Genomic DNA, 24,097 nt, shown 5'->3' with positions numbered 1-24,097 from the left:
TGACATGCATTTCTTAATAAATTGATACGCTCGGAAGATCAAATCTTTTTTCCTCAGTCATTTCATCTTTTAATCCTTACAGCCTAAATAAAATGGAGGTAATACTTGAACAGTTTCCTTCATAGGGTCTTCTGTGATGAACTATGACACAGAATACTTTTAAAATCACAAATGCGATAGTAATGTAAGCTATTATTTCAAAGCTCCAAATGAGCTGGACTAAAGGAGCAAACAATTTGAGTTAGCAAGCTTAATTCTGCCACATAGTCACTGTCCTGACTTCTTGGCCCCTTACTATGTTGCCAAAAGCCTCTCAGGGGTTTTGTCCTATGAAGCCTGTTTCCAAGTCATAGAAACAACTTCATAATACCAAATCTTTGTCTCTTAAAGTTTCATGGTTCTTTGTTCCATTTCACTATCCTATAAAGCCTGGGTACCCAATACTTATGAGGGCCCCTTTCCCCCAAATATCACAGAATTTTTAGACTTGAAGAAACCTTGGTGATTATGTATTTCCATCTCCTCATCTTACAAGAGTGATCAATCCAAAAATTTTAGGAGGAGACAAGTTTAGTTCAATAGACACAATTTATTTATTAAGGACCGACTATCTCCAATGCACTACCCTGGACACTGAAGATACAAAGAGAGAAGCAACAACAATATAACCCGTCAAGTAGCTATTCAGCAAAGGTGGCTGGCAAATGTATGTAATTTATACATATAGTTCCATTTAAATTTATTTACTGAAGAGTAACACCAACCAGTCAACTTCTTGATTACTCTGTCCTATAGTTTTTGTCCTATATACAGGGAACTGGTAGAGGAGACTGACACAGTCAAGGTATGGGAAAGAGCCCATGCAATCTTATTTTCCTTAAATCTTCTTGTTTTGGCTCCAGAAATAGAAATGCCAGCCAAATCCTTTATACATTATGAAATATATGGATGTTTATTATTTTGAAAAAATAAAGGGTCCTTTCTGAAATCTTCTTGCAAATCCAAAATTTCTAGCTATTCCATCATTCACCATCACTTTAAAATGTCACATAATTATGTTAACATAAAGGACATCAAGGTTTGTCAAATACTTTGCAAGAACCCTGTATTATCATGCTTCTCATTTTATAGATGAAGAAACCAATTTCAGTGGCATTGCCATTTGCCCAAGGTGCACAACTAGTAAATATCTGAAGAAAATTTGAACTCAGGACTTTCTGAGTTCAAGTCCAGCACCCTCTCCCTTTTACCATGTGGCTTTATAGATAATGGTCAAAGGAAAAGAAATATTTTCTTTTCAAAATCAGGCTGAGCAACTTTGGGCAAGTGACATCCTCAACATATCAGTTTCTCATCTATAAAACAAGAGGATTGAGCTGGAGGTCATTTCTAGGTCTCAATTTATTATACAAAGTTCAAACCTGCTAGTTTTCAAGGATTAGTCCTATAGAAATGATCACAAAATAGTTATGCTTTCCACTTGTTAAATATTCTATTATATACTGTTAGTTGTCCTCAGTTTATTAAAGAAGACAGGATAGATACTATTATTATCCAAAAGTGTAAGGCATCAGAGAAGACTGATGTGCCCTGTCCCAGATGGCCCCCATTAGGGAGCAAGGTCTCTCAAATGGGGAGTTCAGCTGATCTCCACAGCAAGGTCAGTCTCAAGGTATGTACAATAAGAAGCAGAAGTTTGATGACTACGCAAAAAATCCAGGATCCCAGAGCTAACTAAGTTTGGTCTCAAAGGCCATTTAATTCAATCCCCTCATTTTACAGATGAGGAATGTGTGGTCCAGAGAAATTGTAACATCTACTTGACCAAGAACTCCTTTACCAGTCAAGTGGTATGGGTCAGAACCACCAAAGATAACCAGTGGCCTTACGTATGTGCATTTGGCCACTATATAGTCCCTGCAAGAGATAATAAATAAATCCATGAAGGGTAGTCCAGAGGTAAAGTCATAGGTAAATATCAGCAGAACAGAGAAAATAGAATCAAGATTAGAGGTTCCTGAATTCCTGCCATGGGCACTATGCTTTGGGTGCCCCCCACCACCCAAACTTCCCATTTGGGTCAACAAGTATGCTAACACCTACCCATCAACATTTAGCGTAATGAGCTATTGTTGAAGCTTTACCTAACTTCTTTATTCTAGGGCTTTATGGGTTTTAAGTATTTCCAATTCATCCTGTATATAGTTCACTTTGTATATTTTTCTTTACACAGTTGTCTCCCCCATTAGATGGTAAGTTCCTTGAGGGCAGGGACAATCTTTTGCTTTTCTATTTCCTCAATGTTTAGCACACAGTCTGGAATATTATGGATGTTTAATAAATGTTGGCTGTTTAATTAAAATAGTGAAAAGAATTGTACTAATGTCAAGGGACTTGGGTAAAGTGATCTTTTTGGGTAATCTGCTCTAGTAAGCCTTAGGCTCACATCTAAATAGTCTCATGTTTTCTAAGGCTTTTTGGTTACATGCAACTTTTGACCTTTAAAAAGCTAATGCCATTTTAGGGATTGTTATCATATTCATGTCACAGAAAAGTGGTTCCATCTGAAAAAGCATCTCTTAAATAGGACCTTTAAGATTTGGCTTGCCTCTTCCAAAGCATGTGAGCTATCAGGATACCCATATAATCTTAATAGCTATGTGATGTTAAAAGGTCTGAAATGACGACCATGGGAAAGCATGCTAGATCTGGGTATGAATACAGTCTCAGATTCTTTCTCTATGTAATTGGATGGGAACTGTCATAGATTACAGGCAATTTCAACAAGTTACATAGGATGTTGATGCAACTTATCACAAAACATTGTTTTATGCTATAAGAGTATTTTCCCCAGATTTTCTTATTGTATCCAGGACCTAAAAGGCATAACATAATGAAGAAAATTCTATTTTAAATTGCTTGGCAAGATTTTTATATCTTAACCATTCAAACTCAAGAGGTTCTTTTGTCCCCTTATATTCATTCCTAACTAGGAAGCGGAAAAGCTTTTTTCTTTCACATCCCTTGCCATGAATTATTATTTGTTCAAATGTATGATGGACAAAGAGGAGAAGAGCATTTGAAAATCTGCCTAGCATATATATGTATCCTCTCATATGAACTTTATAACAACCCTGTGATATAGGGACTATATAGGTATATTATAATTATTATTATTATTCTAATTCCTCAGCTAATCAAGGTTCAGAAAAATTAAGTGACCTGCCTATGGTCTTATAGATTTAAAAACAGGATTTGAGCCCAGGTCTTTTTCACCCTAAATATAGCACTCTATTTACTAGACCCACTGAAATAGAAAAATTAGAGAGGGAAAAGCCTTTAGAAGTCATTTGATTCCAAAACCCCATTTTCTAGGCAAAGGAAATGCATCCCAGGAAAGGAAAGTTATTTACTCAAGGACAAACAGGTAGTAAATAGCAAATACAAGATTTGAATATAAGTCCTCTCCTAAACCAATATATTTTTATCATGTCACATGACTGCAGCAGATGATCCTAATTATATCAATGGGGGGGGGAACAAAATGGAAAAGAATTATAAAAAATCAGGACTAGAAGGGTCTTTTGGTATTAAATAATTTAGTCCTCATTTTATTGGTGAAGAAATTAACACCCTAAAAGATAAGGCTAGATACAGACAAAGCAAAGACTAGAATTCTGGTCTTCTGATTTCTGTTCAAGTGGTATTTCTACTTTATTCCCCTGAAGAATTGTATTGCTTCAAATCAGAAGAACATTGTACACAGAGACATTCATTATGGCACAATAGAATGTAATAGACTTTTCTACCAGCAACAATGCAATGACCCAGGACAATCCAGAGGAACTTATGAGAAAAAAACTCTATCCACATCCAGCGAAAGAACTGTGGAACCAGGAATGCATTAGAAAAATATATGGTGGATCATGAAGTACAATAGGGATGCGATTAGGGTTTTGATGTTAAAAGATCACTCTACTACAAATATGAATAACATAGAAATATATTTTGAACAATGATAAAGGCATAACCCAGTGAAACTACTTGTTGGCTTTGGACGAGGGAGGAAAGAGTGGGGGAGGGAGAATTATGAATCACGTAACCATGGAAAAATATTCTAAATAAAAATTAAAAATAGAATTGTATTGCTTCCTGAACACCCAAGAGCACCAATCTCCACTGAAGATATCTGCCACAACCATTACCATACCATCCCCAGAACCACGGCGCCTACATGCAAGGAAGGACAGCTTCTTTATTTCATAACACAAGGTAAATACCTCAGGAGATATATTTCTTGGCAAATAAATATCTAAATTGGGAAGGATAGATGAGAATACTGGCTATTGTAAGTACATCATTGTATATAGTCGAACAGGTTTCAATGAAATAATATGTTGGCTTTTGTAGAATCATGCAAACAGAACAACTGGTCGAGTGATTGAGTATTCCCACTTTTTAGCAGATTAGACATGGTCATAAACCACAGTTATTTGCCACTTATAGTACAATAAGCTTCCACTGATGTTCCTGTTTGATGCCTTAGCGCAGAGTGGAACTGACCCTCTTTTTCTCAAAATCTATGCTGGGAGAACCAAACTATGTCAGATTTTACTGAGCTGGTCAAACTCTGAATAAGGGCTTGTAATATGTTTATATCAAGTTAGAGCATATAGCAATGCATTTAAAATTTGCTTCAGGACATCTGTTTACTTTTTTATTACATGAAAAAATGCATTCCATGTAGAAAAAGATAGACACGTTCATTAATTTGCCAGCAACTAATGAAACACTTGCTGGATGCAAAGCACTTTCCTACAAGCTAGGCCCCAATTAGAAATGATAGTATTATTATTATTTACATCACTTTAAAAATATGGACTGAAGGGGGCAGTTGGGTAGCTCAGTGGATTGAGAGTCAAGTCTAGAGATGGGAGGTCCTAGGTTCAAATCCGGCCTCAGACACTTCCCAGCTGTGTGACCCTGGGCAAGTCACTTGACCTCCATTGCCCACCCTTGCCACTCTTCCACCTAGGAGCCAATACACAGAAGTTAAGGGTTTAAAAAATATATATTGTCTTATATACACCTTATGTTTTGTACATTTGGTAATATAGTTCTTTAGAAAGAAATTCTGTCTTAAGGGCTTTACAGAATTTCATTTTACTTTTTAAAAATGAATCGGAATTAATAAACTTTAATCTAACTCGCTGTATTGTCAGGCAGATTTTAAATCTCCTTTGGACCACTAGAGGGAGCTTTGATTACAATTATTGTTAGAGTAGCATTTTCAGAGAGAGGAGTTTTCATTTTTTCAACGATTATCAGCTCAAATGTTTTTGGCAAATGCTTATTGGAAAGAAGATGCCTTCTTATAGGCACATGATAATTTACAAAAAGGATGAAGTTCAAGCATGTTCAGAATTTGGAAAGAATCTTCTCAGTATATTCTCAAATACTCAATCACTTTTTTTGAAAGGCAATTCTCCAAGGCCATAAATTGCCTTGCCTGAAGAATACCTTAGCGAATTAAAGAGGGATGAGAAGACATCGCCAAAGAAAAAGCTCTTGTTGAAATTATGACATAGTTGCCTAAATTCATTTCTTTGCCCTATATTAGGTTAATACTAAGACCTTTTATAGGACAGTCCACAGCATAATCTTTTTCCAGAGAGACAAACAACATGGGCAGACACAAACACCATCACAAAGAGAAAACCACCTAAATAACTAGAGCTGTCACTGCCCTGCTACAAAGAGATTTCATTGGAATCATTTGCTCTTTTCTTTTAATGTTCAACAACCACAGTGTGATGGGCAAGCCTAACATTAGACCAGTTTAGTCTTTACTTTAATAAGGCTTCCTACATATAGTCTTGAGATAGGTAGATGTCCTTATCAGGGCTATTGGCAACAGCTGTTGCCCAACTTCTTCCTACACAATGCCCTGACAAAAGTAACATCATATTGTCAATAAAATGTGCCCTCTTCAATGCTTCATCTCTGATCTCTCTGCAGCATCTGGTACAATCATCCACCTCCTCTTCCTTGATGATCTCTCCATTCCTGGCTATTGTGACACTTATTTATCCTAGTTCTCTACCCTGACCTATCTTTTTGCTCTTCCTTCTGACTTCTGGGTGTAAGCATCAACTAAAGCTCTGTCTTTTACCTATTTCTTTCTTTTCTCTACAAATATTTCTTTGTAAATTATCTACCAGATGACTTCAATTAATCTTCTTTGCAGATAATTTCCAAATCAGTATTTCCAGAAGAAAGAGGAGAAGGGAAATGAAGAGGAAGAACAGAACCTGTTTGTGTTCCAATTTTTATTAACTTAAACTCAAAATACCCCAAAATGAATTTATTGTTTTTTTTTAACTTTTAACTTCTACATTAAAAAAATAAGACACTACAACTCTTCGAAAGGCACAAAGTGTGTCCAGTCATCTTGGCATCTTTGAATAGGTCTCATCTCCTATTTTTTTCCTAACTCTTCAGATGCCCTATTGCCTCTAGGGTAAAACACAAAATCATCCGCTTGCAATCTAAGATCTTTGTACAAACCATATTCCATTTACTTTTCCAAGCTTAGTCCACATTATTCATCATCTCAAATTCTCTATGCAAATCAAACTGACCTGCACCCAACACTTTATCTTGTCCCTCCTGAGTCTCTGTATATATGATCCATCAGGTATGGAATTTATTGTTTCCTCATTCCTCATTACTTCCACTTGGGAACCTTAGTGTATATATATATATATATATATATATGATAGATAGATAGATAGATAGATAGATAATCAGTTGCCATCTCTTACACCAGGTCTGATCCCCTTAACCCCACCTCATGAACTGTTAACTCTCTCTTCCTCTAGATTTTACTTTGTATGATTTTGTACGTCTTCTTATGGGACTTTGTTGGTGATATAATGAAATGCTGATGATATATACATATATCTGGGGTCTATTTTATATCCTGCTACTTTGCTAAAAGTTTTGATTCTTTCAACTAATTTTTAATTGAATCTAGGATTTTCTATATATACTATCACGTGGTCTGCAAAATGAGATAGCTTTATTACCTCTTTGCCCATTCTGATTCCCTTCAATTTATTCTCCTTTTCATTGCTATTGCTTGAATTTCTAATGCAATATTAAACAACATTGGTGTAATTGGCATCCTTATGTCACTCCTGTTCTTATGAGGAAGGTTTCTAGCTTATCTCCATTCCAAATAATGTTTGCTGATGGTTTTATGTATTTATTTCTTAATACTTTTAGGAAAAAATCAAATTTATACCTATGCCTTCGAGTGTTTTAAATAGGAATAAGTGTTGTACTTTGTCAAAAGCTTTTTCTGTATCTATGAATATAATCATATAATTTTTGTTGACATAATCAACAAAAAATTATGCTATTTAACATCATATTAAACCATCCCTAGATACCAGATATAAATCCTGTTTGGTCATAATGTGATTTTGTATGTAGTTTGTATTTACCTTTATGCACATATGCTATGCTCCTCCCAATAGAATATAAGATCTTTGAAGGAAGGAATTGTTCATTTTTATCTTCAGGGACCCAGTAGCTAGTGTCATGCCCCTTATACATACTGAGGACTTAATAAAAGCTTATTGAATTAAATTGACTAAATGTTTTATGGCATATTAAATTGAATCTTCAAGTTACTTCTCCCAACATAGGGCATTGTCCACTCTCCTTTCCTCCTATTAAGTTACCTGTGTCTTTGATCCAGTGCTATAGAGGCCTGCTGTTCTCCCTGTTGCTGCAGCATTCGGTATACAAAAGAAAAAGGAAGCAATGACATTGCTGAGGCCATGAGCCAAAAACTCCTGCAAAGTTAAAAAAGAGAATACACAACTTAGCAGTCACAGAAAACCAGTCTCAGAACACATTAACAACCTATATAGAAGGCACTGGTGGACAACTTTTTATTTCTTTTTAATTTATTTATTTGTTACATTAATATTCCCAGGTATCTCCCTTCCTTCTTTCCCTCCTTGCACTAGAGGAAGCATTATTTGAAATATATAAACATATATATATATACATATATATGTAACTATGTCTTGCTTATTTCTATCTACATAAGATCAGGAATGAAACGAGGATGCCCATTGCCATCAGTATTATTTAATATTGTATTAGAAATACTAGCAACAGCAATAAGAGAAGAAGAAGAAATTGAGGAAATCAGATTGGGAAAAGTGGGACTATTTTTCAAAGTGTAATGCTAAGATCAGCACATTTTGTTTAGGAATCTCTTAAGGTTTCAGCCTTTGTTTGGAGTCAAAACTGTCCCTTGTCAGTCTGCTGGAAAAAATGTCTCCTGAATGAAACATTTGTGTGTGTGTATACACTTTATCCCAATCATTCGCAAGGTATATACAAATGGTATATTTATGCCTTATATGTGTGTATATATGCCATACACAAACATTACATCATATATTTTCTATCATTTATCATCTATCATTTTCTCTCTCTCTCTTCCTCTCTACCTCTTTTCTCTCTCTGCTTATGCGTGTGTGTGTGTGTGGCTGTGCAGACCACAAGTTTAACATTTTGTAAGTCATTAAAACAAATAAGGCGATTAGGAGATGAAAAGATTTTGGAGAAAGACAATTAGTTCCAGTTTGAGATATGTGCAAGGTGAGAAGTGCTTTACCTGGTTGTCATCAACTGAATATTTGAATTTTTTGGCAGAACCTTGGGCAAGGGCTAATGAGACTACATAACCAACTAGAGCAACTCCAAAAGCTTCAATGACAACTTTTGAAAGGATATTCATTGGCGGTGCTCTGGGTGAAGGAATTCTGTGGAAAGAAAAATGTATTGTTATCATTAATCACAGTTTAGGTCTAGCAATTCCTTTTAATCTAATTGATCAAATAATGACATTTTGGCTTATACAAAGCAAATAAAATATATTACCTTGAGAAATTTAAGTAACATTTATGTCCCCTAAAGTTATTTCTTTTTAACATTTGTTTTATTTCCCAAAATTATTTAATTCAAACATGTTTTGTGATAAAGAAGAGGCATGAAGAGCCTGTAGTATAGCTCAAACTACAAGTCATAGTGTGTTCATTAATCACCTACTAAGTGCAAAACACTCTGTTAGGCACTAGAGATACTGAGATGAAACTAAAAACAATTCCTGACCTTTAAAATTTTATATTCTACAGGGAGAATATAATCTGTACAAAGATAACTAAACACAAAGTCTATACAAAATAATATCATGGACTGGAAAGCACTAACAATTGGGCTGGAAAGCACTAACAATTGGGGACAATGGGAGAAGGATTAAGAAAGGTCTTATGTAGGAGACAGACCCTTCGCTAAACCTTAAGAAGTCTCTAAGTGAGGCAGAATCTGGATGATCCAGCATACATGAGTTATAATCCTGACTCTGCTACCAACTAGCTGAAAGATTTTGAGAGTTTCTCTGAAACTCTGGGCTTCAGTTTTTTATCCTATAACATGGGGATAATACCTGCTTCAGAGAGTTCTTGTGAGGATCATATTTTTGAGAGGAAGTACATGGGACGATTTGGTAAACTATAAAGTGCTACATAAATGTAAGGGATTGTTATTAAAAGGCATTTATGTCCAGGGTATTATGGTTAAACCACAAGAAATTCTCATCTTATAGGAGTTTCCTGATTTGTTCTTATCTGGAGTAGTAATTTCACATTGTTGTTGTTTTCTGTTGTAATTTAAGCCTTTCATAATATTTACATGGTTTAATTTGAATTTCACTCTTTCCTTTGAAGTGTTATATTTTGTAGTGTATATACCTCCTTAGAAACCCTTTGTTATTTTAAGTTGTAAGTAAAATTGATTTTCAACTCAAAGAATAACTGGACGATGACTATTAAAGTAAGCATTTGGCAGCTTGTCACAAATAATAGGGAGATCTGCTAACTATACAAAGAATATGTCCCAGATATGAAAAAAGTCTCAGGTCTTCTCAGACCTAATGATAGATGCCTATACCTGGTGATTCAAATGAGAACAGATTATGCAACCAGAAAGAAGCTAGAGATCACTCACTGGGAAAGAACAGAAAGTTATAGGCCAGGAACTTGAGGGATTAGGGACATAGGTGGTGTTTTCATCACTGCAGCAAATTGGGTGTAGGACAATAAGTAAATTTAGAAAACAAAAACGTGGTTAAGAAATTAACTCAATTTCTACATCTATAAAAGATGAGGATAACATTAAATGATCTCTAATATTTCCTCCAAGTTCAAATTTATGATCTTATAAGATCTTAAGATATTTTAGAATGGGATTTGGGATTCAGTGATAGATATAGTAATATTATAGTCAATCAACAAACATTGGTTAAGCAGCCACTATATTCCAAGAACTTTCTGGATACTGGCCTTAGCTGTAGGCCAGTAATGGAGTATCTTTAAGAAGTAAAATTTGGAGACTCAAATTTTTCTGTAAGGTTTTAAAACTTCCAGAGAGAAAAATTGTTGGAGTTGTCTTTCACATCAGTTTATTAGTGGTTTTATTTTGAGGTTTTTGTTATGTATAAATGTGTTCTTAACAACAATGACCAGTATGGAAGTGTGTTTTGTATGATAATAAAAATTAAATTAAAAAAATTAAAAGAGAGGAATAAATGAGGCCTTAAAAGTGAAAATATGGGAGGTGGGGAGAAATACTGCTTGTATGCAGATGTTTATACCAGATCCAAAACTACGAAGAGTAGCAGATATGACAAGGAAAATTAAAGAAGAGAATTAATAATTCATAAGAGGCAACATAAAGAAAAAGAAAAATAATAAGACCCGTAGCATCAGACATCTATATATCAATGAACATTATATGTGCAATAAATAAGGTGAATAAGAGATCTTAATGTAAGGCTTGAAATTTTACTGTAACAGTGTTGTTGAGATAATGTATCCACTAAGATACAATGCAACTAATAACTGCAATGAGGTAACTGAAAGTCATAACTCATTTGTTAGTAGAATACATTGTATATTAAGAATATATATTCATGTGGAAATACAAGAGGTTGAGTAGGTAAATATGATGGAAAGCATTTGGGTGACTATCAGTGGAAGAACAGAAGAAATTAAAATGGATGAATTTGAGAAATATAATAAAATTGGCTGGGATATATTGCTCTTTCTTTGTTTAAAGCAAAGGTAGTTCATATATTCCTGACTTGTCCTAATTATAATTTCATTCCTTAAAATGTAGGCAGGAAAAGTTATGGAGAACTGATTCTAAACCAAACAGAAAAACTTGTTTTGAAGAATAAATAATAAGATCTTTAGAAGGAGATGACCACTCCATTTTAAGTTTCATAATAGATCAGGAGGTAAAAGCTGAGCAAAACTTGACATGCAAACTAGACTTGTAGGATGGATTTCAGAGAGTTCAGACAAAGAACAAGTAAGATGCAATGGCTTAAATTTCTATAGGGGATATTGGCACAAAAGAGTTGGATTGCTCTTAAAATTCTGGTACTATAAACACATCATTCTGATGATAAAAAGGCTTAAAGACAATGATGTAAATGCATAGAACTCTGTCTAGTTTAAAAGATTTGTAAAGGAGATGGAAGCAAGGGCTACTAAACAAGAATGAATATTGGCAACTGATAGCATCTTATAAGGGATGCTTAAAAGTAAAAAGAAAAACTCCCAATCTTGGTGATTAGTGCCAATAACAACAAAAAGCAACCTGTAACTATTTTGAAGGAAAGAGTAAAATTTTTTAAAGGGTTGGGGAAAACAGAATGAGGGATGCTGGGAATGGATGACAGAAGCAAAGCAGGGCTATTCATTTCTTACATTTTCTCTGCAAAAGAGAACAATTTTCAGAAAAGCAAAGAGAATAAAAAAATTAACAGACTAATACCCTAAGGAAATGAGGAGATATTAAGAGCACTGAACTGCACCCATTTAGGTGAAATCATCAGGTTTGGGGTAAATGTAAACTCAGTAATCTAGATGAGCTACATCTTAGGGTACAGGAAAAAACCCCAGTAGATTTAAATTGCAAAACATTGGTACTCTGAAAAGTCATGGAGAAAAGTAGAGGTACCTTGAGACTAATAGAAAATAAATGTCCTAATCCTCCCCACATAAAAGGGAAGCAAAAGGAAGATTTTTTTAAAAAACTCTACGCTGACAAAGTTGACTTCCATTCATGGCAAAAAATCAAAAGAATATTACAAAAAGGATGGTTTGTAATTGTTCAGAAAGGGAAAGTTATCATTAAGAGCCAACATGATTCTTTAAAATGAGGAGTTTATATGAAATTAAACTCATTTCCTTTTTTGACAAAGTTAGTTGACCCAATCAGGGCAATATTAGAGAGATTATATCTGGATTTCAGGAAAGCATTTGAAAAAAAAATCCTTGTAGACAAGACAGAAAGATGTAGGCTAGATGACAACACAATAAAGTGGAGCACAACTGATTGATGACTAGATTCCAAGCAAAACAAGTATGGTTTTCTAAAACAAATTATCTCTATGACTGAGGGTAAGTCACTTAACTTCTCAATGATCAAGCAATTACCTAAGACTAAACTACAGAAAAGCTGTCGATTTCAATTGGTAGAGCTCTCCAGACTTTTGGAAGTATAGGCCCCTCCAAAAGAGAATGACATAGATTTGCAGTTCTATATGGTGTCTCAAAGGTTAACATGCCAGCTTTAATATAAATAAATGTGTTAAAATAAATACAAAAGAGTGGGCTAAGAATGTAATTTAAATCTCCATGTAGAATTTTAGTTTTCTCATTACATATCTGAGAAATCATTTGGAGGAGCTAGGGATAGTTTCCCCAGAGAAGTCTTAGAGTATATGGAAAGAGCATGAGAGCTATCTTCAGACATCCAGAGAGATGCCCACTCAATCATAATGGTCCATCTAGGCCACAAAGAGCAGAAGTTGAAGCAAAGTTCTAAAGGCTGAAAAAGCTGTCCTGGTAGGTGATGAGCTTCTTCATTATTAGAGGTCTTTAAAGAGAGGCTAGATGAACTCTAAAGTGGCTAACTACACTATAGAGAAGATTCTTGTTCATATATTGGTTGACCTAGATGGTCTCTGAGGTTCTTTTCAGCTTTGAACTTCTAGTATTCTAACATTCATTATATTGCTTCTGTTGAATGGGTATTGTATTTCTTACATACAATAAAGCATTTATATATGTTTTCTCCTGTCTCCCCCACCCTGGCCCTGTGTGGGGTCGAGAAGTCCTTCTTAATTTAAGAAATTCTTTCTTTTTGAGATATTGAAATCATCCTTGAAATAAATAACAAACATAAGTGAACAAAGATGACATTACCCATATGGAATACGTCCCACAACATCCAATCCGTAGGTATATTCCATGTTGGCAAAATAACAAGCAAATGATGCAGCAATAATCTATTAAATTAAAAAGAAACATGAATGGTTTCATGGATACTCAATAACCACTTTAAAAAGTAAACATTTTAAAGTTTCCTTGTATTTTTTAGAATACAGTTGCTATGTAGATATTGAGATTTATCAAGAAAAATTACATTTTAAATCAAGGAAAAATCAATACAATTGATTTCTAAGTATACTTACTAGTTAACCCTGATGTGTCTCAAAATAGTTTCACCAAATTTTGTTGTTGCTAAATTCTGTGTATAATAATTGCAACTCATTTCTTTAGCACTTTAGACTTTATAGATACAATACTGTTTCCCTCCACAACAACTCTGTAAGGTAGACAGTATAAATATCAGCACATTCATCTTCCAGATGCTGATACTAAGATATGAGAAATTAGGTATCTGAACAAAATAGTTGTTGTTCAGTTGTTTTTATTGTGTCAGACTCTTTCTGATCCTAAGTGGAGTTTTCTTGACAAATATAATGAAGTGGTTTGCCATTTCCTTCTTCAACTCATTTTACAGATAGGGAAACTGAGCAAACAGGGTTAAGTGACTTGCCCAGGGACACACAGCTAGTAAGTATCTGGAGTCAGATGTGAACTCAGGAAGATGAGTCTTTCTGACTTTAATCAGGATCTATCCGTGGGGCCACCTAGCTGTCCTTTCCTAATGTCACACAGGTAGTAAGAGTCACATCTAGGATTTGAATTGAGGTAGTCTCAATTTAAGCCCTAGATGAGGGATCCTAAACTTTTTTGGGTCACAGGCCATGTTGGCAGCCTAGTGAAATCTATAGACCCCATGTCAGGATAATGTTTTCAAATGCATAAAATACATAAGACTACATAGGAAACCAAAGGTCAGTGAAAGTAAATATGTATTTTCCCCCACAGCAGTTCCTGGATCCCCCTGAAGTCTATCCACAGACGAGGTCAAGTTAAAAAACTCTTTCCTATATTATTTAAAGGATATGACACAACATACTCTGTAGCTAGCAAATTCAACAACTACTGGAGATGTGCATGGCCAAGACAAGTCCATAAGTTGGAAATTTAAATTCAAAAGGAGTTTATGATCTCATATAATCTAATCATCTCATTTTAACAAATAAGGAAACTGAGATTAAGAGAGATTATATGACTTGTCCATAGTCACTCAGGAAGTAAGAACAGAGCTTGGATTTTAATTCAGGTATTCTTCACAGTCTATATGAGATTCCATCCAGGTAAGTCCACTGGTCCCTTCAGCTCCATTCTACCTGAGAGTCATGTTCCATGTTTTCAGGTGCTCATTATTATAGCTATCTCATTAAATTAGAAAACTATTGACTTACAAAAGTACTTTTTAGCAGAGGTAGCATTTAAAATCTACTGATCACAAATGGATTTTAATTAAGCAATGAGAATTAGGGCACGTACCTAAAATTTTGTTCAACACAATTGGCTAACTTCTGAAAAAAGGATTAAGAGTTTTCCATGTGTCATTTTAGATTTGTCTTCTTTGTGTTATATCTAACAGTAATATAAACACCTAAAGTATTGGGAGAGTGTTCTTTTTTAAACAAAAAAACCAAATCATACTGTCTAAAGTACACATTTAATAATACATAATAATAACTTCATTGTTTAAATAAAAAACCATAGTACTCTGAATATGTCTTAAAATATAGCCTTACCTCAGATATAACTGATGGAAATAAAATAATAAATTTTATTGAAATATAAATAAATATAATATAAACATATTATAAAATATAATATATTACCACAATATATTATATAAACATATTATATGTAAATATAAAATATAAATATACTATAAATAAATATAAATAAATGTCATGAAAAGCTTGTTCCAAGTTAAAGAAATTATATTATGCCTCATAAAAGGCAACACTCCATAGATGTGAGACCCTGTCAACTATCACAACTGTAATACATACAGCAGAAGTTATAGTTAAGATACTGAGTTAATCTAATCTTAATATGTGCTTAGCACAATGCCTGGTACATATTAAGTGCTTAATAAATGCTTATTAGTTGACTTGTTGACTTTCATATGCCTTGTCTTATCCTGACAATCAAATTTTGTAATTTTCTCTAACTCTTGCTTGGTTTTAACATCTTTCCTTTCCCAGAGATCTGACAAGTAAACTATTCTATCTTCACTTAACTTATTTATAGTTTCCCTCTTTATATTCAAGTCATTCACTCATTTTGAATTTATCTTGGTGTAGGGTGTGAGATGTTGATCTAAACCTAATCTCTCCCATATTGTTTTCCAAATTTCCCAACAGTCTGACAAAACCCTTTAAGGTAGCCAGTTATTGCACCCACCTGATGAAAATGGAACGTGAGTCTTAGACTAATGAAATGCTTTGTTCAAGGTCACAGAACTAAGAATTGACAGATCCAGGACTAATATTTGAGTCTTTTGACATACATCTGCTACAGCCATCCAAATAAATCAGATGACTCCTCCTATGCCAACATCCAAGCACCAGGCACATGCCAGCCATGTTGGATTTGTTAGTTTCAATGTACTCTCATTACTATAGAAAAAATTGGTGGCATATTTGAATGTCATTCCTTTTTTATTTCCCACCCAGCTGATCTGGACTTCAGCTTTGTTTCAAGTAACTCGTCTTCTTTTGAGATTGCACCATCTCTGAACATAGAGAAAAAGAGATGGGAGTCTAAGGTAGAACTTTATTGAACATATACATTTACGTGTCAGATAGAAGATGAGATGCCAGCTAGAGACAGAGAGATGAGAGGACAATGGTGAGAATGCAGCTTAATAAAAACTAAAGATCTGAGGAGTATCAAAGAGGTGGGAGTTGTCCTGAGAGTAAAGGGCTTCAGAAAGGGTAAGGAGTTGCAGGTTAGAGAAACACAAAAGCTTGGATTTGGTGATTAGGCATTCTATAAGCAACCTTGGAGAGAGAATTTTCAGTAGAGTGGGTATGAGTGGAAGTCAGAATGAAAAGTCAAGGAAAAGAAAAAATGACAGAATGGGATTAGAGAAGTATATACCACTCTCTCTAATTTTATAAATTAACATAATTCCTATAAAGTACTGAAATTATAAGGCATGTCATAATGAAGTAAATTATTATTTTAGCATCACTCCCAATATACATGTTGAGACTAAATGTTTATTAACCTGCTAATGTTAATTACAAATCAATATGTTTGGAGACAGTGCTAGCAATGACACTTCTCAGGCTAACAGTTTGTTTATTTAACTGTGGTCAATTAAGGCTCTGCAAACATCAAAATACTTTTTTAAAAAAAGGCAAATATCTTTAGAAGTAAATATTAAAAATAAGAACAACCCAGACACTTTGCCAGGTTCCACAAACACCATCTTGTTATGCTAACAGCCCCTAGTTAACACAGCAGACATCAAAGATACAAACACCATTTTGTAGATAGCATAAGTGCCAACCTAGGCACCACTGACAAATCTTAATTTACCAGTCATTGATAGCTATTTGCCAGTTTCCTGGACATTAGCCACGACAGCTAGATGCCAGATCAGTAAAACATTGGTGAGAGACTTTCAACACCATCTTGATGCTGCATTGCCAAGAATCATGCCCATTACCTTTCAAGTATAGCACTTGAAAAAGTCTCACAGTTTTACATCTTAGGCTATATGTTCCTGTACTAGTGTGAGAAATCACAAACATATGAGCAATGCTTTGTAAATTGGAAACATATGTGACTCCTTTTTTTAATTATTTACTCTAACTGTTTCCTGTTCTTACATTAATGTATAGCCACGCAAATTAGTCTTGCCTTTAATGAGAGGCAGGTGTAGCTGTGGGTAACCATAGACAACATAGTAAGTATTGGCAGATTCCTCAAACAACTGTGAGCTTTGTACTGCAGAAAGCCTAATAGTTGATTTCCTACTTACCAAAACTAAATCGACAGGAAGGACAACTTTAATTTTGCTTTTAAACTGTTCATTGAGCTCTTTAACGAGAACAAGCACCACGATGCTCAACAAGGACAGCAGCAGTGCTTCTAATTGAACCGACTTGATGTTTTCAAAGACGTAGGCATATATCTATAGGGATTCAAGAACAGAGACACAACAAAATTACTAAGTTTGGTCATCAACACAAAGCTGCCAAATACCAACCGGTGGATTCGCAGATGTAGGGAGAATTTGCTCAAGAACACTAATCATGATGTGACAGGACAGTTAGTTATCAATGGAGATTACATCATTACTTTTTTGGCTCTCTGTACAGAATGGTTCCAACTATTCCTTTGCTGCAGTTCTATACAAAGGCATTGTTAGAGTGGCTGATGCTTGTGCATATCCATCAGTCATACCACCAAGCAAATGAAGCATGAATTGGATCTGAAAAGACTATAGACAAAATAACTCCACCTGTTACTCTCGCCTTTCCTTTGTAGAAGAGTAAAACTATGTCCCCATATGCCCTATCACCCGTACCCATCACCACTTTTTACCTATCATACTGGAATGGTTATTAAATCATCGGTATCATTTTTGCAGGGACATATCAATTGACTTTTCCATTGCCATCCTTGTGACACTCCCAAGAAAAACTCTCTTCCCTGGCCACCAATCCCCTAAATGCATTTTCTCCCCAATCAGAACATGAGCTACTTAATGACAAGGACCTTCTTAGTTTTGTATTTGTATCCTTGGCATCTATGATAGTGCCTAGCACATACAAAGTGGCCAACAAACATTTATACATTAATATTTTTTGATGTCTTAAATCTAAAATCATTAGTTGTTTGACCTTAGAAAAACCATGTTAACTTCCATGAGACTCATTTGCCTTGTCTATGAAATGGATACTAAAATATCTGAACTGTTTATCTTAGAAAAATTTTTCTGAGAGTGATAATGTATCTAAAAGTGATCTGAAAACTTTAAAATACTACAAAATTGGTATCACTTATTCTGTTTTTCTTTGCCTTTAACTTGTTCCTCTTTGTTCCTTCTCCTCTAATAACCACACATACTCATATAAAATAATTTCTAGTAGTGTCTATAAAAGTTTCATAGCATTTTATAGTTAATTTATTTATAGAATTACATCGATGTCATTGGATTGTAATTCCCTTTAGACTCTTTGCAAGAGCAAACCTTGTTGAAAAGCAGGGTTCAGCTCTCCAAATTGGTAATAATCCATGTTATTTTAGATTAACAAAATAATTAATGATGACCCATAATTCTACAGTGATAAATGCATTCGTAGTGACAAATGCCACTTAAAATTTTATGATCATTTGATGCCATGTAAGCTAATTATACAGTTATCTTTCATACACAAAGATATTATCCATGCTTAGTGTAATGGAAAAGTCCATTTTTTTACTAGAAGTTCTTTCTAGTTAGCCTACTGTAACTACAAAATTCTAATGAAGTTTTCAAGATATGTACATAATCTGTATAAAACTAGACCAACTAACCCAGGAGCATCATTAATAAATTATAACCAAACCCTAGCCTAAATTGTGAAACTTTTATATAGTAGTTTGGCCAAACCCTATAAACTATTCTGGCTCAGGTCCAGCACTCAATTCTAATCAGTTATATAGTTCACCATTCTTTCAGGCCCAGTTGAACACTGTAAAGTTCATAGGCACTTCCCTTTGTTTTCTCAACTTCTATAGCTTCTTGAAAAGAGGATGGGAAGATTTGGTTCCTGAACCTATAGGATTTAGTTCTAATCAAACTGCCTTGCTTTCAAGGAGATATATTGGAGTTCTGTACTTTGTAACTGCTTTGTTCTTATGAAGAAACAGATGATGCCTCCTCGAATTCTCATTTTATCCCCACAGCAAACTTGGGAGGTAGGTGCCATTACAATTCTCTTTTTACAGATGAGAAAATGGAGGCAGAGAGACATTAAATGACTTGCCCAGAGTAATACAGTTGATAAGTGTCTAAGGCTAGATTTGCCCTGACTCCAGATATAGCACTCTACCTACTATGCCAGTTATCTATCCCAGAAGATGACTTTGGCAGTCTTGGGAACCCCACTGATTCATTCTCAAAATAATGTTATAAATACAATATATAGGACAACAAAGGAAATCAATACCATTTATTATTATTTATTTATTTGGATTTTTTCCATGGTTACTTGATTCATGATTTTTTACACCCATCTTCCCTCCTTCCATTCCTCCATCCTGCTGACAAGCAATTCCACTAGGTTATACATGTATCATTTTTCAAAACCTATTTCCATTTGCAGTAGAGCAATCTTTTAACATCAAAACCCAATCATATCCCTATCAAACCATGTGGTTGACCATAGGTTTTTCTTCTGCATTTCTCTTCCTACAGTTCTTTTTCTAGATGTGGATAGCATCCTTTCTCATGTTCCTCTGGATTGTCCTGGGACGTTGCATTGCTGCTAGTAGAGAAGTCCACTATATTTGATTGTGCCACAGAGTATCAGTCTCTGTGTATAATGTTCTCCTGGTTCTGTTCCTTTCACCTGCATCAATTCCTGGAGATCTTTCCAGTTCACATAGAATTCCTCCAGTTCATTATTCCTTTCAGTTCAATAATATTCCATCACCATCAGATATCACAATTTATTCAGCCATTCCCCAATCCAAGTACATTCCCTCATTTTCCAATTTTTTGCCACCACAAAGAGTGCAGCTATAAAATTTTTGTACAAGTCTTTTTTCCTTATTATCTCTTTGGGGTACAAACCCAGCAGTGGTATGCCTGGATCAAAGGGCAGGCAATCTGTTAAAGCCCTTTGCACATAGTTCCAAATTACCTTCCAGAATGGTGGGATCAATTCACAACCCCACCAGCAGTATATTAGTGTCCCAATTTTACCACATCCCCTCCAACATTTATTAATTTCCTTTGCTGCCATATTGGCCAGTCTGCTAGGTGTGAGATGGTACCTCAGAGTTGTTTTAATTCACTTTTCTCTAATCAAGAGGGATTTAGAACACTTTTCATGTGCTTATTGATAGTTTTGATTTCTTCATCTGAAAACTGCCTATTCATACCCCTTGACTATTTGTCAAGTGGGGAATGGTTGCTTTTTTGTAAATTTGATTTAATTCCTTATATATTGGGGAAAGTAAATCTTTGTCATAGAGTTTTGCTATATTTTTTCCCAGTTTGTTGCTTTGGAAACCAATTCTATTAAAATATTATAATTTTTTTTTCATTTCACTGATCCCAGGTTCAGAACTGCTACTTTAAAAAATGATCTTAAGCTTTTATCTCCTGAATTTTGACTGTCCAGAATCACATTTCCATTTAAAAATGATGATCCTATGGAGGTAATTGTCTTTTCTAACAGTCTTCCATAAAATCAACTTTTCACAGATTCAATTAATAAAGTTTGGTGGTACATGACTACAATATATGATAAATATTTGTGGTACTGCCATCAAGTCTCATTATACTGTCCTTTTATGATATATGCAAAGGACATCATAGAAATAACCATAAGGGGGTCAGCTGGATGGCTCAATGGATTGAGAGCCTGGCCCAGAGGATGGGAGGTTCTGGTTTCAAATCTGGCCTCAGATACTTCATAGCTGTGTGACCCTGAGCAAGTCGCTTAACTCCCATTGCCTACCCTTTACCACTCTTCTCTACATAGAACTGATTCTAAGATGGAAGGTAAGGGTTTAAATTTTTTAAAAAGCTTAAATAAATAACCATGATAATTACAAATAGATGTATATGCTTCATTTTTAATAGCCCTTGGTATTCTAGAAATAGTTTTTAATTCAAAGTAATTAATCCATAATTACAGAATCATTGAATTGCAAGGAATATCAAGAAATAGTCTACTTCATAGCTTTCCTCTAAGAAAGATTTGCTTTGACAAAAGTGAAAAAAACTTCATTTCTAAATAATTGGAATAAGCAGGCATTGGGATATTTGAATCATCTAAAGGGCCAACCTGAAGTTCCTTTCAAATTTGTAGATTTTGTCAAATTTGTAGAAAAAGTCCTAACCTTAACTCCTAAAATGAACTGGGCAGTTTCAAATGTAGTACCAAAGAAGTACCTTGGACAGAATGCTGCTTTTGGAGTCAGGAAAACCATCTCAGATGCTTACAGGCCATGTCACCCTAGGCAAGTCCTTTATTCCCCATGAATTTCAATTTTCCCATATGTAAAATGGGTTAATAATGGTATCTATTTCGCAGTAGTAATGTTAGAGGCAAAAGAGATTAAAGCATTTTGGAAATATCAAAGTGGCCTATACATGCTAGATATTAAATGGGAAAACTCCTAAATTTACCAAACACTAAGACTAAGAAAATAGAGGCAGTTTCTTTAGGAGATAAGAGAAAAAGCAGGATAAAACAACTTCAATCAAGTTAAAGCTAAATTATACTGCATTATCTTCTCACTTGAAAATTAAAAAATACATTTAACTTGCTCTTTTGGAAACTTTGATAATAAACATTTTTAAAATCCTTATATTCTCACTTAAAAGATTTATTTTTAGGATTTTTTCATCCCTGCTCCTTAAAAACTTAAAAAAAAAAAAAAACCTAAAAACTAAACAATGAATCAAAGAGATGGAAAATTTGATTGATATTTGTGAATAAAGTTGAGAACTTTCAGAATCATAACTTTTAGTGTTGAAAAGAACAGGGATCATCTACTTCTACTCCTTCTTTTTGGCATATGAGACCCAAAGAGGTAAAATGATTTTCTTGGTTCACAAAAGTAATAAATATTTTCAGATAGGTCATATGGGGGGGAAATCACTTTTTCTGAAGAAAAATTTTCTATTATCTCAAAGTCTTCAGTCACTTCTGTGCCAGAGATCTTGACAGCTTAACTATGAAAAATAAATGTGGGAGAGTACAGAAAGTATATAGCTTAAATAACCAAAAAAAAATTTATTGTACAGTACTATGTATTCAAAAAGATTTTTTTAAAAAAAATACAACATAGTGATATTAGGAACCTACTTGTTTAATTATCCTTCATAGTAACAGGGCACTTATTAGTTGTATGACCCTGGGCAAGGGTCTCACACTTAATCCTGGTTGCCCCAATTTTCTCATCTGTAAAATGAACTGGAGAAGGAAATGGCAAACTGCTTCAGTATCTTGGCATGAAATCTCCCTCTCCCCCCCCAAAAAAAATGGAAAAAAGAGGTCACAAAGAATTGGACACAACTGAAAAACAAATTAAAAACTGTAATATTGTAGTTATCAATTCATATTATATTATTTTCTAGTTTTTTTAAGAATGGGGGAAAGGGGTAAGGCTGGAAGAAGGTACAATAATATGGTGCTTCCCAACTCAACCAGACCATAATGACAGAATTCAGTTAAAGAACAAGCAGTGGCTTATGTGAAGAAGGTACTTTCTGTTGTTAATAAGATTCGAACTTCTTGTTTCAACTACCATGTCCATCACTGGGGGACAATACACTCCATGACCCTTAAGAGCTAGCCTAGAATAAACAACATAATACAAGGGCTGATTTTACCTTAATGTTCATAAGGTAGGGCAGTTCAAGATATTAAGACTCTTCTAAGAATAGATATAATTACATAAGTAATCTGACTAGACTGAAGAGATGGCAGACATTAAGGATATTAAGCATTAATTATTTATTAATTAAGCATTATTAATTATTAATTAATTATTCTTGTTCAACCCTTCAATTCCATTGATCAGAAGAAGAGCGGATAATTCTAGCTTTTTTTCCTTCTCTTCTCTGGGGCAAGTAAAGGCATGAGCAGTAATACTTCTAAACTTCCTTTCACTTTCCGATTCTATAGAGAAAGGAGGTCTACAAGGATCCATCTTATCCTATACAAATTCATTTTAAGGCTCAATTAGATAGAAAAGTAAAGTTATTTGAAGATATATATATGTATATCTTTGGGGTACTCTTAAGAATTATGCCCTCAACTTATTTACTGAAGTGATTTCTACTATTAATGGATTTCTTATTTGTTCTGGGCTGGAAATGTTCCATAAAAAGTCCATAGATAATTGTGAATCATAATTAATTATACTTTGCCTCTCAATCACAATTTTTGTTCTTCTTGTTGTTATACAAAGGATAAGAAGGGGGATGGGGAAAAGTATAGTCATTCTAATAGTCTATCATTTACTGATTAAAAAGTTCTAAGAGTGGTTTGTTAGGAAAGAGGAGTCACTTATAATCCTCAAACCCTTCCCCCAAAGCAGAATTTGGTGAAATCATCATGACAACATTTAATGCCTACATTGGAATCTATATCTCTTACGGTGGACTTCTCAAGAAAGCATTTATTAAATGCCTACCTGTGATACAGTTTAAGCATTAAAAAAAATTAAACATCTCAGGACCTCAAGATACTTACATTTTATCAGGGAGAAAACATTTATACATAAACACACATGTAAGCATATAAAAGGAATGGGATAGAATAGGTAAACATTCATTAAATATCTGCTAAATGCCAGATACTAGTTAAACACTTTACAGATATTATCTCATTGCATCCTCATAATCTAGGGAGGCAGGTGTTATTGTGCTTCTCTTTTTTTCAGTTGAGAGAAATAAGGGAGGTAGAAATTAAATGACTTGTTCAGAGTCACATATCTAAGGCCATATTTGAACTCAGATCTTTCTGACTCTAGACTGAGTGCTCTAT

At 34.4% G+C, this 24,097-nt stretch overlaps 1 protein-coding gene across 1 annotated transcript in view; it reads right to left on the bottom strand.

Annotated features, from left to right (window-relative positions):
- Nucleotides 1–24,097, bottom strand: part of SLC26A7 (solute carrier family 26 member 7) — a 308,018-nt gene that overhangs the window by 50,519 nt on the left and 233,402 nt on the right. The window contains exons 6-9 of the mRNA XM_044668390.1: nucleotides 17,362–17,514; nucleotides 13,359–13,441; nucleotides 8,699–8,846; nucleotides 7,749–7,862 (exon numbers count right to left, since the gene is read on the bottom strand). Coding sequence (XP_044524325.1) covers nucleotides 7,749–7,862; nucleotides 8,699–8,846; nucleotides 13,359–13,441; nucleotides 17,362–17,514 — 498 coding nt within the window. The remainder of the gene's footprint in view (nucleotides 1–7,748; nucleotides 7,863–8,698; nucleotides 8,847–13,358; nucleotides 13,442–17,361; nucleotides 17,515–24,097) is intronic.

Source organism: Gracilinanus agilis, chromosome 1, assembly GCF_016433145.1.
Source record: "Gracilinanus agilis isolate LMUSP501 chromosome 1, AgileGrace, whole genome shotgun sequence".
NCBI classification, from domain to species: domain Eukaryota; kingdom Metazoa; phylum Chordata; class Mammalia; order Didelphimorphia; family Didelphidae; genus Gracilinanus; species Gracilinanus agilis.
Note: the sequence above shows the minus strand (reverse complement) of the source record. Positions and strands in the feature narration are given on the sequence as shown.